At 46.5% G+C, this 16,142-nt stretch overlaps 1 protein-coding gene across 3 annotated transcripts in view; it reads right to left on the bottom strand.

Moving 5' to 3' along the window:
• Positions 1-506: 506 nt before the first annotated feature.
• ATP11C (ATPase phospholipid transporting 11C (ATP11C blood group)) overlaps positions 507-16,142 on the bottom strand; it is a 58,810-nt gene continuing 43,174 nt past the window's right edge. For 2 of the 3 annotated variants that reach the window (XM_082322930.1, XM_082322932.1), the window contains 6 exons: positions 15,938-16,065; positions 13,058-13,193; positions 11,164-11,229; positions 10,191-10,294; positions 8,627-8,780; positions 507-3,928 (listed from right to left, as the gene is read on the bottom strand). In XM_082322930.1, coding sequence (XP_082179056.1) covers positions 3,812-3,928; positions 8,627-8,780; positions 10,191-10,294; positions 11,164-11,229; positions 13,058-13,193; positions 15,938-16,065 — 705 coding nt within the window. In that variant the 3' untranslated portion in view covers positions 507-3,811. The remainder of the gene's footprint in view (positions 3,929-8,626; positions 8,781-10,190; positions 10,295-11,163; positions 11,230-13,057; positions 13,194-15,937; positions 16,066-16,142) is intronic. The other variant, XM_082322931.1, reaches the window with a different exon arrangement.

Raw genomic sequence — 16,142 nt, 5'->3', positions numbered from 1 at the left:
GGGAAGACCTGCATTTTTTTTTTTACTCAATTCCTAAATGTCAGCTAAACCTCCGAGTTCAACTCTTGTACAAAGTTAAATCACAATTTATTCACTTAATTCACAGGACTTACCTTCTGAATTTGACAGATTATTCCTCAGGGAAATGGGTTTAGAGCACATAGGCCAGCTGCGTGCAGCAGCTGTTACCAGCAGAATTACTAATACCTTGCTGGAAAAATAAAAATACGGAAGAAGCAAGCAGTGTTTCCCGAGGCAAATGCTGCTCCGCATCAGAGAACCGAGTAGGGCCCTGCTGGCACCATCTGCCCCCCAGTGAAAATGCCGACGGTCCCCCTCGCGCTGCCCTGTAGAAGCCCACGTTATGAACTATGGCCTAGCAGCATCCGAGAGGACAAGACACGACAAATATATAGTAATCAGAACAACATACCAAAGTTTATTGATTACTTCAAACAAAAGTTTCTGTAATGAAAAAAGAGCAAGTTGCATTCATAAAAGGTAACATTCACATTCAATTTCCTTTATATAAAGCAACATAAATGTATAAAATTGCATTTAAGTGAAAAAAATGTAAGGTTGCAGTCCTTTTTTTTTTTTTTTTTTTTGCAAGAAGCTGAAAATGTATCTGCTCATTGCCTGTATATAATTTACACTTTCTACATACTACGTGGTTTTTAAAAAAAAAATCCATAGCTGGGAAATTGGATAAATGGTGCAGTATTAGGTAAGTTTTTCAACTGTGTGTATACAAATTCAATTTTAAGCTTTTATGCAATTCCAAGTCATTTATAATATTCTCATAACAATTAGGATTAGTTTTTGAAAAGTAGCTATGACTACACCAAGTTCCTCCGTTATCACGTAACAGTTTTAGAGGGAATCTTAATTACTTTTCTTACCTTTCAGCGTCACTAGCCAGTGATTAAGCTTCAATAAATTATTACGAAAATACCCCAGCCTTTTTTCCTTCAAGTTTTTCCACCAATAAGCCTGTACTGACCTTTTAGCTCACTGACGAGCAGCATAACAGCGCAGCGTGTGTTATGGTACATGAACAACAATCACAGCATCACTGTCGGATTACCGCCACTTCAGCATCCCGCTGGCTTATACCTTACAGGTACTATCACCACTTTTTCTTCCCTTCTCTAACCCCAAAAGGGGTCTCCTGTTTCCCCTGATTTCACAAGTCATCCACAGCAATAGGAATTTCACTTTTGCCATTGCTGAACGATGAGGATCGGCTCTTCTGCAGGTCTAGGGGAGCCCGGCTGTCCCGGCACCCCCAGCACTACGCCAGTGCAGTAGCTGAAGATCCAAGCCCAAGAAAACCTGCGTTTTCCCAAAAGAGCTGCTATTCAAGACATTTCACGTTAATTCCAACCCACCCATCAGCATGCGTGCCTTGGGTTTGAACGCACAGCTATTGCAATGGCTTGCTCCATCCCGAGACAGGACACTTGGGAAGAGAAATATTTGGTTCTCGGAAGGCTCTGTGTTAAAGCAGGCTGCAGAAATGAGCCCGTTTAAGTGGCTTTATTCGGACAGTTCACACATCGCACATACGTGGCAAGCTTTGCTCTGTTCCCACTAACGTCACCAGCAAAACCTCCAGCTGAATTGCACGGGAACAGACTTTGACCCTAGGAGTAGAGTACGACACAAAACAAACCGAGAAGCAAGGTGTCAGGCTTGGGACCATTCGGGCTTGGAATGGTTTTGAATCGCAGGAATTAGGCATTTCAGCGCCCGCGTTTTAAAGGTTATGTAAACACAAGTCAGCAACTGTATATTTAAGGAGAAAGGTTAGATTTGGCATATAGAGCGTATCTTCATTGTATTCATCGCATACTTGATCCGTAGGCACCAGATTTTAGCAAGAAAAGTTGAGAATGGGACAAGGTCTGCAAGCTGAATTCTAGGTCCGTGAAATGAGCTAGGAAAAGGAAAAAAAAGAAGGAGGGGGAAAAAAAAAAAGCTTTGCCCATGGGACACATGCTGGAAGCGCAGCTCCTTACTTGCATGCAGCAAGGAGTCGAGCCGCGGTTGCTAACGAACACCACTTGCGTTGAGGCCAGCGCAGCGTGTATAATACAGTGGTCCTGTCCGTACGTCCCCTCCCGTGCTGGGTGATACAGGACAGCCACCCGCCACAGGGACCGCGCACACCGCTTTCCCACTCGGGTGAGGCCCGTTGCAAAGTCCTTGCGACGCACGCCAGAATCGGCCCGCAGCTGATCGGCGTCCTGCTTCCACCAGAGTCGAAGATGGACCTCAGGGGTGGCAGCCAGAGAGCAAGACTCCATTCTTCCAAAAATTAATAGCCCACATTTCAGCGACATTTGATGACAGGAATGTTCCGTCTAATCCCAAATTGTTTCTTTGCATGTAAGTGACACGAAGCCTGAGAGTGGGAGCCAAACCCAGCCACGGCGTGGAGCTTGCTGCTTCTGAAATGAGACTCGAACGCTTCTCGCAGTGGTTCCTGGGCATCGCTCCGCAGCGCGCCGGGGCCGGGGCAGTCAGCGCGAGGGGGGACCTTCGCACCAAGCGGCGGTGGCACACAGGGTGCTCTGTCACTGCTCGTGACTTAACGTAACAAAAAAAGCTGCTTTTTCCACGTATGAAGTATCAGAGAAGAAAAATAAAATCGAGCATCAGGCATCTCACCTCTGCTGTGCACAACCTAAAGAGAAAGTTCCCACAACCATGGTACAGGTAGATTTAAAAAGAACATGCCAATTTAAAAAACCAAATAAAGTCTAAAATGAAATCAGGTTCAGGTATTCCTTTTATTTTTAAACTGGCTTCTTTTTTTCTTAGTGCAAATAACTCAAGATGCAGTTTTATATGCCTGCAGGTTTACAGGCACAGCCCGTGTCCCTGGGATCACCCAAGGACCGCACGGTCACTCAGGCCTTTAAAGTGTTGAAGCAACTGCACGGTGCAGTAAGGTAAGCACAACCACAGGAGCCCGGGCAAAATGGCTGAAAGTCTGGCACAGCCCAACTTTTGAGATTCCTTCCTCCCCACGAAAGCTTCCTTCCATCACGAACAGCCACAACGTGAGGGAAAATGACCTTTTCTTCACCCTCCATCAGGAATAAACCCATCGGCAAACCGAGAGGATGCTCAGGCGCTTCCCAGCACCGCGGGTCTCCGTACGGATACCGCTGCTGCGTACGGACCGCAGGCCGCTTCCAGCCAGATCCAGAGGAGGGATATGCGACTGAACGCTTTGCACCGTCGGCGAAGATTTCTCCCAAATTTTCAAGTATTTCTGCCACGTGCACCTGGCAATCCATCGCTGGGAGGGGCAGCCCCTCGCCGAGGGGTCGCAGCCCCAGCACCAGGCGAGATGCTCGCAGGGCTGCATCCCTGCGCAAAAGGAGCAGGCTTTCCCCAGCGCCTTCAGGGACTGCTGCTGGGTTTAAAGTCTGCGCTACTTCTTTGGTCAGGCAAAGCAAGAGACTTCAGCTGCTCTCGGACAGATCTGCAGCGGGCAGAGGAAGCCCCCACATGAAACGGGGCTGGCATTGGTCTCTTGCGCTTCAATTCATGCTGTTTCGGATGAATTTCTAAAGATGCTTTCTCAGCCTCCAATGACGTAGGATTTGGCAGAATTTTTGGGGGGACGGTGGGGAAGCTACAAGACCAAAGACAAACGGGTACCGTGGGGCCAGTGCCCTGGCTACTGCTTTATCAGCATGGCTGCTTACTGTACTCAGTAATATTGAAGAGAACCATCAGGTTAAAACCATGGTTTTTTCCTACAGCATGACAATACGCAGTGTTTGTATGGAGCACTTTAAAGTATCCTGAGAGGATATCTCTCTGCCAAATTAGTAACAGCATCTTCAGTCTTCACATAACCATTCTCTATACGTTTGTATGAGACTAACATAGGCAGGTCAAAGGAGCCAGTCTGCAAAAATCAGAAGGAAAAGGCACATGTATTGCAATTGTTACATTCCCGAATTCATAAACCTTTTTCTGTGTTATTTTTAGAAAAAAAAAAAACTTAGAATTTTATAGAAGAATGATTAGACCACGATAAAAGTGCCAAATTTCATTCACAACCAAATAACGGGATGGTAAATCATTTTGCACAATCTGCAAAATGCTGTATAAAGTCTAAAAGCAGCATCTGCCTCGCTGTCCGCTGCAGTTCCCATTCTGCCCCAGTCCAGCTGCCTGCCGCACCAGTCCGCACCAGTATACGGTAGTGGAGAGCACCACCTAACGACTGCGGGGAAGGAATGGCTGCTCAGCTCGCCGGCAATGCCCGGGCAAGCAGAAACCCAGATTTACGCTAGACGCATTTGGAGCTCTGGCAAGCCTGGCTGTTGGACCTGCCATTCCGATTAAACCGATTTCTTTAGAAGCAGGCGTGGGTGCAAAGATAGGAGAGGTCTGCAGAAAATTTGCAGTTTTATGTTTGCAGCGGACACCACACAGCTACATAACATCTCACCTAAAAGCAAAATTGCGAATTCGATTAGGCACTTTTACTTTTTTATTCTGCTATAGGCTTACTATGATGTTTAAAGTCAAGTAAACTGGTACGAGGATGCCCTCTGTGTGTGTATACACGTACAGACACGGAGACATGCCTGCCGTACCATACGGTGACATACATAGACAAGTACATAAGTTTAGTTTCAATCTATGCAGATGAATTAAAATGTACTTATTTCTACCTGACAGAACAGCATGCACCCTAGAAAAAGGGATTTTGGTACAATTCAGATGCAATACTGGAATCATTTTAATAGCTGAGATTTTAATACTTCACTGTAAATACATCAGCGTTAGCTTTTATAACCACTGTTAGCACAATTCACTGACTGTATTCTCAGACTAAGTTGTCTGCTTAATATTAGGCTCAAGTATCAGTTATATTGAATGATTTGTTTACATACTGCAAAATATTTCAGTTTGAGGAGATCCATGCACATATGGTATTCTGAAAAGGCTAGATAGGTCAATGTCCCCAAATTAAAATGCATCCCAAGCATTGCATCTCCATTCCACAAGGACAGGTGCCCCACACCGATAGTCAAGAGGATTACAAGAACCATGGTTTAATTGATTTGGGGGGGTTACATTTGGTTAATCGACACCTTTTAAAACCATCCCAACTCCTTCGGACAGGGTACCTGTTACAACACATTAGACTCATCTGAGAACGTTCTTAAAAGAAGTGGTCTGACAGAAGGTCTGGCCGACAGTGAATCAGGTACCTTCCTGCTGCTCTGCAACAGCGAGGCAAAAAGACTTACAGCACACGCGACACTTGCCCCTGCCTAATGGTCGAACTATCTACGACAGACACATGCCTTTTTACAGCTAAGTCACATTATAAGGGATGCAGCAATACACGCTCCCTAAACACCACGGTGATTAATACTGGCTGGGCTTTGCAGTGCAAGAGGCATGGAGGGTATTCAGACACCGGCCCCGATTCCTGAAATGGATAACTTCAGCCTAGGAGGTATATGCCACAGGTGCTTTCAAGGGAGGAGGAAACCATCCTTGATCTCCACGTAACTGGTATTTTTAAAATAGCGAGTATTACTGGAGCTCTGCAGCAAACTCAAGTGCTAGGGACAGGTATTCAAGGCGCTTTGCGGTGGGGTAGCCCCACCATCCCCATGGTCAGCAAGGCCAGGACCATCCCTCGCTGTGAGGGCCGAGTGCGGCCGTTCATTCACTCGTACGAAGGTAGCAGATGGACTGGGCAAGATGGGCACTTGGGGAGCTCCTCCTAGACCAAACAAGCTTGAGCTGTTTGCCAAGTCATCCAGATGATCCAAATTGAGCCTGCTTTGTCCCAGGCTTTACAGAAATTTCTATCTCGTCCACAAACACACAAAACTACCGTGGGAAAAGAGTGTAACCAGCACTGGCCGCGTCCACCTCACTTGGCGGCCCCGAGCACGACCAGTTCACCCACCTGAGGTGCAGCAGGAGACCGAAGGGGAAGAGACAGACGAAATATTTAAGCAAAAGATTTAAATTAAAGCAAAAGGGGGTGAAAAAGCAGGGTTTTGCTGGGTGAGCAAATCTAAACGTGGGTTTTCAGGAGTTAGGCATTAGAAGGAGGAAAAAAAGCAGTAGAGCAAGCAACACATAGTGACTCAGAAAGAAAATCACCTTATTCACTCCAAGAAAAGCTGTGATTGCTGGAAGTTTGAGAAAGCATGAAGATAGTGGATGTTCCTGAGGAAGGAAGGCGCTTCGTTACCTAGTTCACAACAGCACAAGAGACAGAAAATTGCAGTACAAGAAAGAGAAAGGCAGAAACCAAGGAAAACACAAATGCGCCTTGCAGTTAGGGGAAAGAAAAAAAACCAAACAAACAAAACCCAAAACATTTCCACACGGAAAACTGAATAAAGACTGAGCAGAGCCAATGCACTGTGTTATAGGGAGCTCGGGGTGAAACCCGGTCCCACTGAGGTCAAGGGCAAATGCCCATCGACCTGGCCTCGGTCCATCCTCCCCTTCCAAAGGGACCCTCAGCTGCCAAGTTGGGGGTTCAGGCACCTAAATGACATCCCTAATCTTGGTTTTCATTTAATGCTCCCCTTGGGAAACTGATGTTTATTTTTTTCTAATATTAAGGTCAGGACCCTCAAAAAGGGATTTGAAATAATCTACGTGGTCTTAGATACCTTTAAAAATCAGGGGACTGACTTCAGCGTGTGACCGCTGACACAGCCATCTAGAGCGGGTATCTGCTTCAGGCATTTTATAAAGCTCTTACTCAAAATGTACATTTAAATATGGCTCAGCCTGTGTTTAGTTTGATATGCACAGATAAAGAGACTTTTTTAGTTGACACTTACTTTGCTAAATGATTTCACAAGAGCCTTTTTTTAACATGTATAAAGCACTCTTGAAAGCAAGAATTACATGAGGGAAGGGATCTTCTGGCTATCAGCTGAAGGCAAAACTGGGCCACCTCTCAGGTGCGTGGAGCTGGGGCTTGGTAGCCCCCAGGTCACCCTTCCAGGTCACTGTCCTTGAACTGGCCTATGTCCACAGCTGAGAGCAACTCGCTCCCAGCCTATTCAACAGGGGTGTCAAGCTAAAAAACTATTAAATCATACTTAATTGGAAGAAATTACATGAAGCCTCAAAGAATTCAACCATACTTCTTTTACCATCTCTATTGCTTTCAACTAATGGTTTGGGTTTGTTTTTTTTTTTGTCTTGCAGATACACATTTTACTTCACTGATACTGTGCCAAACTTGTACTTCAAATGTTATGGGAGAGGAAAACCTTTACTACCTTCATTGGATATAGAATTTTTTTTTTTTTTAATTGAGATAATCATAGTTTTTAAATAAGGACCAAAGATCACAAGTTATCCCAGGTGAGGAAACTACACTGAAACCTTACGGGATGTAGGAGCTTCAAGGAGAGAAGCCTGTTTGGAACCTCGGTATTGGGAAGGTCATCCCATGGTGTCCTGGGACACGGTCAGACCAGCCGGGCACCGCTCTGCCGGTACCACGGTGCTGGTCCGGGGCATGGTTAGCAGGGCAGAAGGCACCTCTGCACGCTGCTACCTCTGCACTGGCCAAACCCTGCAGCCGTGCAGAGCGATGGCTGGCTCTGGCCACCTGCCAGGGAGCCACACTGGCCAAACCCACACTGCCAGCATCTGCTGGGTGTCGGCGGTGGGGTGACCCCGCACTGGCAGTGCTGGCCCGTGTCCCTTTGGCTGTGCCCTACCGCTGCCTAAGGATGTGCAAACCCGATGGCGAGAGGCCAGGGCCGGCTGGCAATACGCCGCGTGGTGCCCCAGGGCAGGACTAGCTGATGTTGCAGGGGGAAAGAGAGGGGCTGCAGGAGGGAGGGGAGGCGCAGGGAGCGGCGGAGGCACGGCCAGGGTGAGCAGGGGCTGCCCGCGGGGACGGTGCCGCAGGGACGTTGGGCACCGCCGGGCAAGCAGAGAGCGAGGGGCAGGGGTGGTCTCGGCACGCTGCGAGTTGTGAGCCCGGCAGCGCTGGCATTCACCATTTGCAGGAGTGACGAAGAAAACTTTTAGGAGATAGTTTACTCTTCTAAAATGAGCCCTCCTCCTCAGCAGCAGAGGAAAGCTGTTAAGAAACTAGACCGCTTACTGGGAGAGCTCGACTCCGCAGGCGAACGCCACGGTACGAGCCCTCGGTTATTGAGGGGAGTGGGCAGATGCAACAAGACCCGAACCTGTTCCCCCTGCACCGGCACCTGAGGACATACCCAAGGGGAACGTGGGTGTGTTCTCTGACATAAAAACAAGCAGCTTTTTTTCAGGACACAACATGGTGGGTTTGATGATCAGTTCAGGTTGGAAAAGGGTTACTGCACTTTTATAAGAGACAGCAGGTTTCCATCCAGTGAAGGCAACTAAGGAAAGGCACAGGTTGAGTCTCTCCTTCCTACAGATCTAGGCAGTATTTTTAGATGAGCTTCTTGACATTTCTGGCATGTGAAAGAGCAAGATGAGACTCTAGAAAGCCTTCCTCAAGACGTGAGCGGTACACGGTACTGTTACGGGTTCATCTGGTGCTTAAGAGTAAGAGAGGTCTTCCTAAAAATACTGTGCGATACACCATCTTGTTCCTTACCTGATGATTTTTCTCTTTCATATTTTTTAAAACTATTAGAAGAATTTCTGGGAAAAGGCTGATAAAGATCAGGAGAATTATTGCCAGCCACGTGGAAACAGAAGTCAGCATATGGGCAAATACAAAATACATTCTTTGCTGCTTCAAGAAAGGCCTGAAAAAGAAAGGATACAGATAAATTTTCGTTAATGCGAATTTCCCAAGGTCAGAATCAAAGGCAGATTCAGATCGAACTTTAAGCAGTAACGTCTCCCTTTCAGATGGAGATGGATACAGCCTGCACAGAGACACACCGTCCATCCTTCTCCCAACGCATCTCCTGCCTTCAGCCGCACTAGCTCTGGAGGACTGTGCTGTCACCTTACACGATGTATTTTGCATCTTCCACATCTGTTTCATTTTGGGGTGGGGAGGGGTTTGAATTTTGCTACTATCACCAATATTGCTACTATCCCTGAAAGATAAATTATTCACCTTACCAAAAACCAGATCATTTCATTTCAACTTTGGACTTTGCTATAGCTTCTGGTTTGCTTTTGATGGTGGAAATCCAGAGACTCTCAGTCCCAATAAGGTTATTTGCCTCTTCCTCCCTCCTTTGATGATGGAGGGGAACCGACAGATGCTTGTGAAAAATGCCTCATAAATAACTGATGACAAGGATCCCAAAGCGGTTGTTGCTTAGCATCAACTCAAAAATATTGAGCTATGCAAGTTAAACACACCAGTAGAAAACTCACACGTTTCAGCATAGAGATTTGGCTAGATCACAGATCTGAATCTGTTGGTTAGGAACGCTGAAGTTAAATGAAGCCCATGACCCCCAGTTAAAACTTAATCAGTTCCACATCTTTATCAGCAGGCTTCTGGGTGTAGGATCTAGCCAATAATCCATGGCACTAGCCCACGGGAAAGCAAAGGTGTAAAATGGGAGATGGTGTCTACTGTGAATGTCAACACGAACGTCTGCTCCAGCATGGGAAACAAAACTAATATTTTTAATGTACTATTGCTTGCCTGCTTTTGCAAGATATTAAGTCTAAAATCCTGGTCGCACTCAAATCAATGAGAACTCCTCCTCCTACTCAGATGCAGGATTTCAGCAGCAGGATCTGCGCTTTCTCCTGCTTATTTCTCCCCCTTAAGCTGCCCTAGAGTACTGGGTCCTCTCGCTCTGCACCTGCCTCACCTTTTCTTTCCTTCTGTATCGCTGGGTTTCTTTCCACCATCAACTTTTCCTTTCTTTCCCATCCACATGCACAAACAGATCCTGAAATACTTACCCCAGAACCTCCCAATGAAGACAAGGGTCTCAGCACCAGAAATGCCCCTGTGGGCAGAAAAGCAAACCACCTCTTGCCAAAGCAAGCACCTGGATGGCAACCAGGGCGTTACCTGCTTTCAGGCTACCTCTTCGGTAGAGAAAGCAGCATGGTTGCACACACCCTGCCATCCGTAAATCTCTGGATAGCCCAACCGAGGGGATGCTGCAGCCACGACCCCCGCAAAGCCAGCGCTGGGCATCCCCTAAGAAAGCACCATGGAAAGAAGAAAAGGTACTTGCCAAATGACTCCTCCCCAAAAGAATGAGAAAAACACATAGAAGGCAAGGGAGCCCCAAATCACAAAGTGGTTCATCCACGTCCAGAATCGGGTATCTAACGCTAGCTGTGTGAATAAAAAAAAAAAATAAAAAAAAAAAAAAAAAAAAAAAAAGAGAGAGACAGAACAGGCGTGAGATGCCAAGTGTATTTGGTTGGGCTCATAAGAAATTTCAGACTGCTTTCACAGTAAGGTTGAAGGTTCTCCAAACAGCTACCCAGCTACCTCTCTGTATATATGCACCAGGGAAAATATTTTCAGTATCTACAGACTGGCACAATATCAACAGGGAAACAGCAAGTTTCTAATTGTAACTGACACTTTTTAATAGAATAAATTTGATGCAACCTCTGATGCTACAGGAAAGAAATCTAAAGGTTACAGGCACTGTAATTGCCTCCTGCCACCACCTGCTGTCCTGAACCAAACATAAAAGACCTTTTGTAAGGTCTTATGCAAACTGTTCATTCTGGAAAGCTCCGTGAAACAAAGCAGATTTGCTACTATTATTTGACAGATGTGCTTTTGTGATCCCTCCGGTGCTTAGTGGTATCTGAAACAAGGTGGGCAAACCCAAGTTCTCTGTTGTTCCTCTCCTCTTGCTGGAACTGAACATCAAGGGGTGAAAGTGTGGGGAAAAAGTCAACCGTAACCAACTGGAGTCCTCAGAAGAGGGCAAAAAATAGGCAAACAATTTAACCAAAACAAACATTTTAGACCAGCACAGCCCAGGAATACAGACCATAGACTACACAAAGGACAGCCGTCAATAAAGCAAGTTCTGCCTCCATGGAAGAAGAGAAGATTTAAGTGTGGTGGGAAACATATTCATAGGAACTTCACCTTCGACACATTTACTGCACGATTTTCCAGCACACATGCATGCATTGGAAAACGACTGCAAAAACAAGTGACTGAAAAAGGAAGAGCCTAACCTTCAGAGTGACGGTGAACACCAGCACGGTGAAAACAATCGTCCCAAAGGTCCAGTTCCCAAAAACCTGAAAAACACGTTACATTGCCACAGGCGTCTCGGTCCATCTCCTTGGAGAGGCACAGAAACGACGACAAGGACAGGGGTGCAAGCAGGGACCGGAGAGGAAGGACGGGATGGAGTGACTGCTACGGGGGATTGATGCTCGGAGAGGCACGACTCGCCGCCTGCTACGCTACCCTGTGCCATGCAGGGCCACACGGACAAGTGACCAGAGTTGGGATGGTGACAGGTACAACCTCCTACTAACAGCAATGTCAATCGAGGATATAAGTCATTGGACCACCTGTATTTCATGATTTCTTGATAATTTACTCAGTTTCTGCTTTCTCGCAACACCTCTGCTCATCGTCTCGCTTTAGTCCCATTTGCAGAATGCACCAATGGGCATTTTTCCATCTGGTTTGGTTTCCAGATACTAGCGACTACACACGACAAAGAAAAGCAGATACTGTATATAAATCCAAATGACGGCAATGAATGGGAGGGATGCTTACCAAAGGCTGTCAAGATCTGAATGCATACATTAAAACAGAAAGTGAAATGTAAAAGTTTTCAAAAAATGCAAAAAAATTAAAGTCAATAGGAGCGAAAAAGGAATCAAGCATACATGGATATTATGAACAATTGCTGGTAGCAGTTCTTACAGGCATAAGTGTTTACAAAACAGGACATAATCACAGGTCTTATTTTTGTGCCACATAGACTTGACCTCTCAAGGCATTTGCAGAACATATCAGTGCTTTGTGTTTTATTCAAATACAACCAGAATGGCTATAAATACAGAAAAGCACTGAATCTACAATACAGGGGCTTGACTACTTACAGCTGGGGCCATAAATGCTGACATTGATGCAACGTATGCATATACATACATAAATTTCATCAGCTTTTCTCCAAGTGTTAGCTGCTAAAAAAAGCTAAGGTATTTTTCAAGGGTCACAAGTGACAGCGTAAAAAAGTTTTCCATCAGCCATGACCCGATAACATACTGTGTACCCCCTTGGGGACAGGGTCCTGAGACAGCCCAGGCCACCACACATGGCAGCCGCACTGCGCTAATGCTTTGCTCTGTACTCAGTTAACCAGCAAAAAGAAAAAAAAAGAAAAAAGGAAAAAACAATTAAATTTTTTTACCCCGTTCTGTGCAGGTTAACCCGGAGCAGCTCCCACACCCCACTCATGTGGAGATGCAAGCGCTTGTCCCAACAGAAGCGGCACGAGCAAGCAGACAGCAGGGAGAAGGAGAACAGCCTGCTCGTTCTGACAGTGGTGCTAACTTATGCTGGCTTCGAAACGGTAGCAAAACCCCAGCACCAGCCTTCCCCCATCGCAAAGGGAGGAGGGTGGCTGAAATCACGCCCCGGAGCAGGCGCAGCACGCGAGCAGCCCCGTACCACGTCTGCGCTGACGAGCAGCATCTTATCAAGGTGGGATAATTCCGTCACTCGTCACCAGTCGAACATGTGCCAAATTTCATGCGTCACGCTGGTGGGAAGGACGGACACTGCTCCCGCCCTGGGCCAATGCCTGGGACCATGCAGAAGAGTGGAAGAGGGCTGTGCAAAGCTCGCCAGGTTGGAATAAAGCTGTGTGTAAGACTAGTTATTTCACCTAGTGAGTATAACCAGCTCTGCCCTGTTTCCATGGCAATTTGGAAAATGTTTCATTTCAAGCATTTGCGGCAAAATCACACCATAAGCAAGGCTACGCTGTCGGACAAGACTCAGGACACACGGCACAGATTAAGCATGTAGATATTCCCTGCCAGGCGTACAAAAGAGGCAGTGCACAAAAGAAAGTCGTCTTTTTCTTTTTGTTTTTGGTGGTGTTACCTTTCCGTTATCTTCCAACGATGAATTTTGAAAAAGAAAATAAACCCCAAAGAAAAACACGAGTCCTTCAAAGGCGCCCAGAAAGGTCCAGTACAGGAACGGCCTCCACTGCAGCATTGCGTTATCTGAAACCTTCCTGCCAAAAGATGGAGCAACAAGAACATCACCACCATGTTTAGGATGCGCTGCAAAGCCCCTTGCAGCCAGGTGATCAGCGGGCTTTGGAGCAAGCCCTTGCTGTAGGAAACAAGGAGGTAAAACACAAAATACCTGCCAGCATACAGGACGTAAACAGCATTTACCATATGCAGCTGCTGGTGATGAGAAATCGTAAGAGGTTCAGCATATTAATTTGTTTTGTCCTTCTCCTCTAGGTAACTTGGATTAAAATCCAAGCCAGCCCAAAGCAAACAGCTGTAATGCTGTCCTGAGCCTCTCCCACAGCCCCTGCGCTGCCCACGCTACCTAACATTAACTGCTAGATTCTAAAACCAGGGCAATGTTAAAGACAACTCGTATGGGACGCAGTGAATCTGTGGCATGTTTCCCCCTTTTTGTTGAATGCACAAACTCCCTCTTTGAGCAAAGCTCTACAAGTCCTGTTTCTGGAAGCAGTGTTTTTCTGCACAGGCTGAAAATAACCTCCTGAATTTTATGGTGGGTGTTTTTAACACGGGGGTTGTAGCAGGAGGCTCTTGGCTGAATATAGTATGAGATCTGGCACGGAGGCAGCAAAGGGATGCGCTATGGGCAGAGCTCTGCACGGACTGCAGGCAACGCCCGGGGAGAGGAGAGCGGCCCTCAGGGCACCAGGGAGTTAAAAAAAAAAAAGCTTCCTGCATCATTATCTTTTCAGATTACTTTCTTTAAAATTTGAAGATTGATGATGGATAAAAGCATGGTTATGGCAAAACCAAAAATTCCCATTCTTTTCTCATTTTTCTTCCTACCTATTAAATCAATACATACATTTTCAGCAAGATGCACCTTGCAAACCAGTTTGGTGCTGGGCTCCCATAACTGCAGTTTCTGAAACAAAACCCTACCAAATCTGATGCACGATGTTGCAGTGGCGATGCTCTAAAATACTGCAATTTGGATATGAGTAAAGAGCACAGATAAACCAGACTGTAAGTGGGTTTTATTGCAAGGAGAGAAAATAGATCCAACTTCCTCACGGCAAGCTGTTTTGCATTCACATTTACGTCCTGCAGCACTCATCGTAAACAGGCTTTTTACAGCGCCTCAGACTCGAGATCTGCACTGCAGCAACTCAGCACTTCACTCGGCGGAGGCGCAGCAGTCGTTCTGCATTCAGCAGCACACGCACAGTCATGAATATTCAAACTAAAGCTATCTGCCTGCACAATTAATCTGTTTTCCCTCAATGGACAGACCCCAGAGATCAGACAGCCCACCAGGCGAATGCACGGGGGCCTGCTGTTATTGGTCTATGCAGGACAATATTCAATTACCAATTTATTTAAAAATACATACGGTGGCATTTTGCCATACAAGTGGAGGAACACAGAGGTCTAATCAATCATGGGTCTGAGCACTTATTTCAAAAGCACCTCCTTTCTAGTCTTACTGCCCTTATTGCATTTGCTGATTTTTCTATACCTACAGCAACTTTCACACAATATCGTTAGGTACCTGCTAATTCCATTTGCTGTCCCTGCAAAGGCATCACTCTGGAGTCAAGCACAGCTTTGCCGCACACAGCTCCTCCACGGCTGAGGAGCATCGTACGACGGTGACAGGGCTTGCACAGAGCACTGGCCAGAGCAGCCCCGACCTGGTCCCTCTCCACAGGGGTGAGATCAGTGCTGAGCTTACTGCCAGGCAAGGGAACTAGCAACAGCGATGCATGAACAGGGGCTTCCTCAAAAAAGCATCTTCCTTAGTCCTTGCTGAAAGGCTGCACCCAAGCACGCATGCATGGGCAGGGGTGGGGGGAAGACGGGAAGCATCTCAGTTTCCATGGGAGGTTGGAGCCCCCCTCAGTTGCAACCAAAGAAGGAGAGAAAGCAACCAGCAAAGCAGAGAAAAGCAATTTCCTCTTAAACTGGGCTTTCCATGGGCAACATGGCAGAAAACTCCGAGTGCATAGATCGAAGAGCAGAGTTCCTCAGTAATAGGCTCTGATATGGGGATTTGGGCTGTGGAGGGGAAGCCTGGGGGAGGATATCCATTTAGACCAGCTGAGAAACTACCTGCCCGAGCTGGGCTTCAGGAGCATTCGTCTTTCTGAAAATGAATGGATCTTTTTTTCTCCTGAAAGCTAGATCTCCCCTCCATCCATTACACACTCTATCATGTGCTTGGCTCATGCTGCCTGGCTCCAAGCTAACGCGAATGAATGGTCTGGCCACGCTCACAGCTTGATTTTTCTTATGGATGAAGAATTCCACCTACAGTTTATTTTTTTATAGAGACACAACAGTGCAATTTGCTAGACCAGATACTGTTAGAGAGCATAAATAAGTAGAAATAGGCAGTAAATAGGACATTGCTCAGCTCTAATGCAGCAGCAGCACCAGCAGGGACAGAAACAGCCTTTTCTGCAGTTCATGGCAACCCCATAACCAGCACAGGACAGGGACACCTGCTTACACTCCTGCACCAACAAAACTTAAACCATGGTTAACCAAGTTGTGCAGAGGCTTATCCAGTCCAATGCTACTTGGTGAAACACTGGAACGGGTTTTGCCCAGAGAGGTGGTAGATGCCCCATCCTTGGAAACATTCAAGGCCGGGCTGGATGAGGCTCTGAGCAACCTGATCTAGCGGAAGATGTCCCTGCCAATTACAGGGGGGTTGGACTAGGCGGCCTTTAAAGGTCCCTTCCATCCCAAAGCATTCTATGATGCTACTTACATATACAGCTGTGGATCTGAGGTCAGCGTGTCAATGTTGATATGCTGCTCCAGGAGGCTGTAAGCCAGGATAGGTAGTGATGTGAAGCAGATGTTGTACATGGTAAGATAAGCAGCATCATACAGTGGCTTAAAAGGGGAAGAAAGGGTAAAATGAGACAGAAATTCCAGTTTAAAAGTCTCCCCACAAAGAGATTAGAAGTTTC

This window comes from Platalea leucorodia (genome assembly GCF_965183815.1).
Source record: "Platalea leucorodia genome assembly, chromosome: 10".
NCBI lineage: Eukaryota > Metazoa > Chordata > Aves > Pelecaniformes > Threskiornithidae > Platalea > Platalea leucorodia.
Note: the sequence above shows the minus strand (reverse complement) of the source record. Positions and strands in the feature narration are given on the sequence as shown.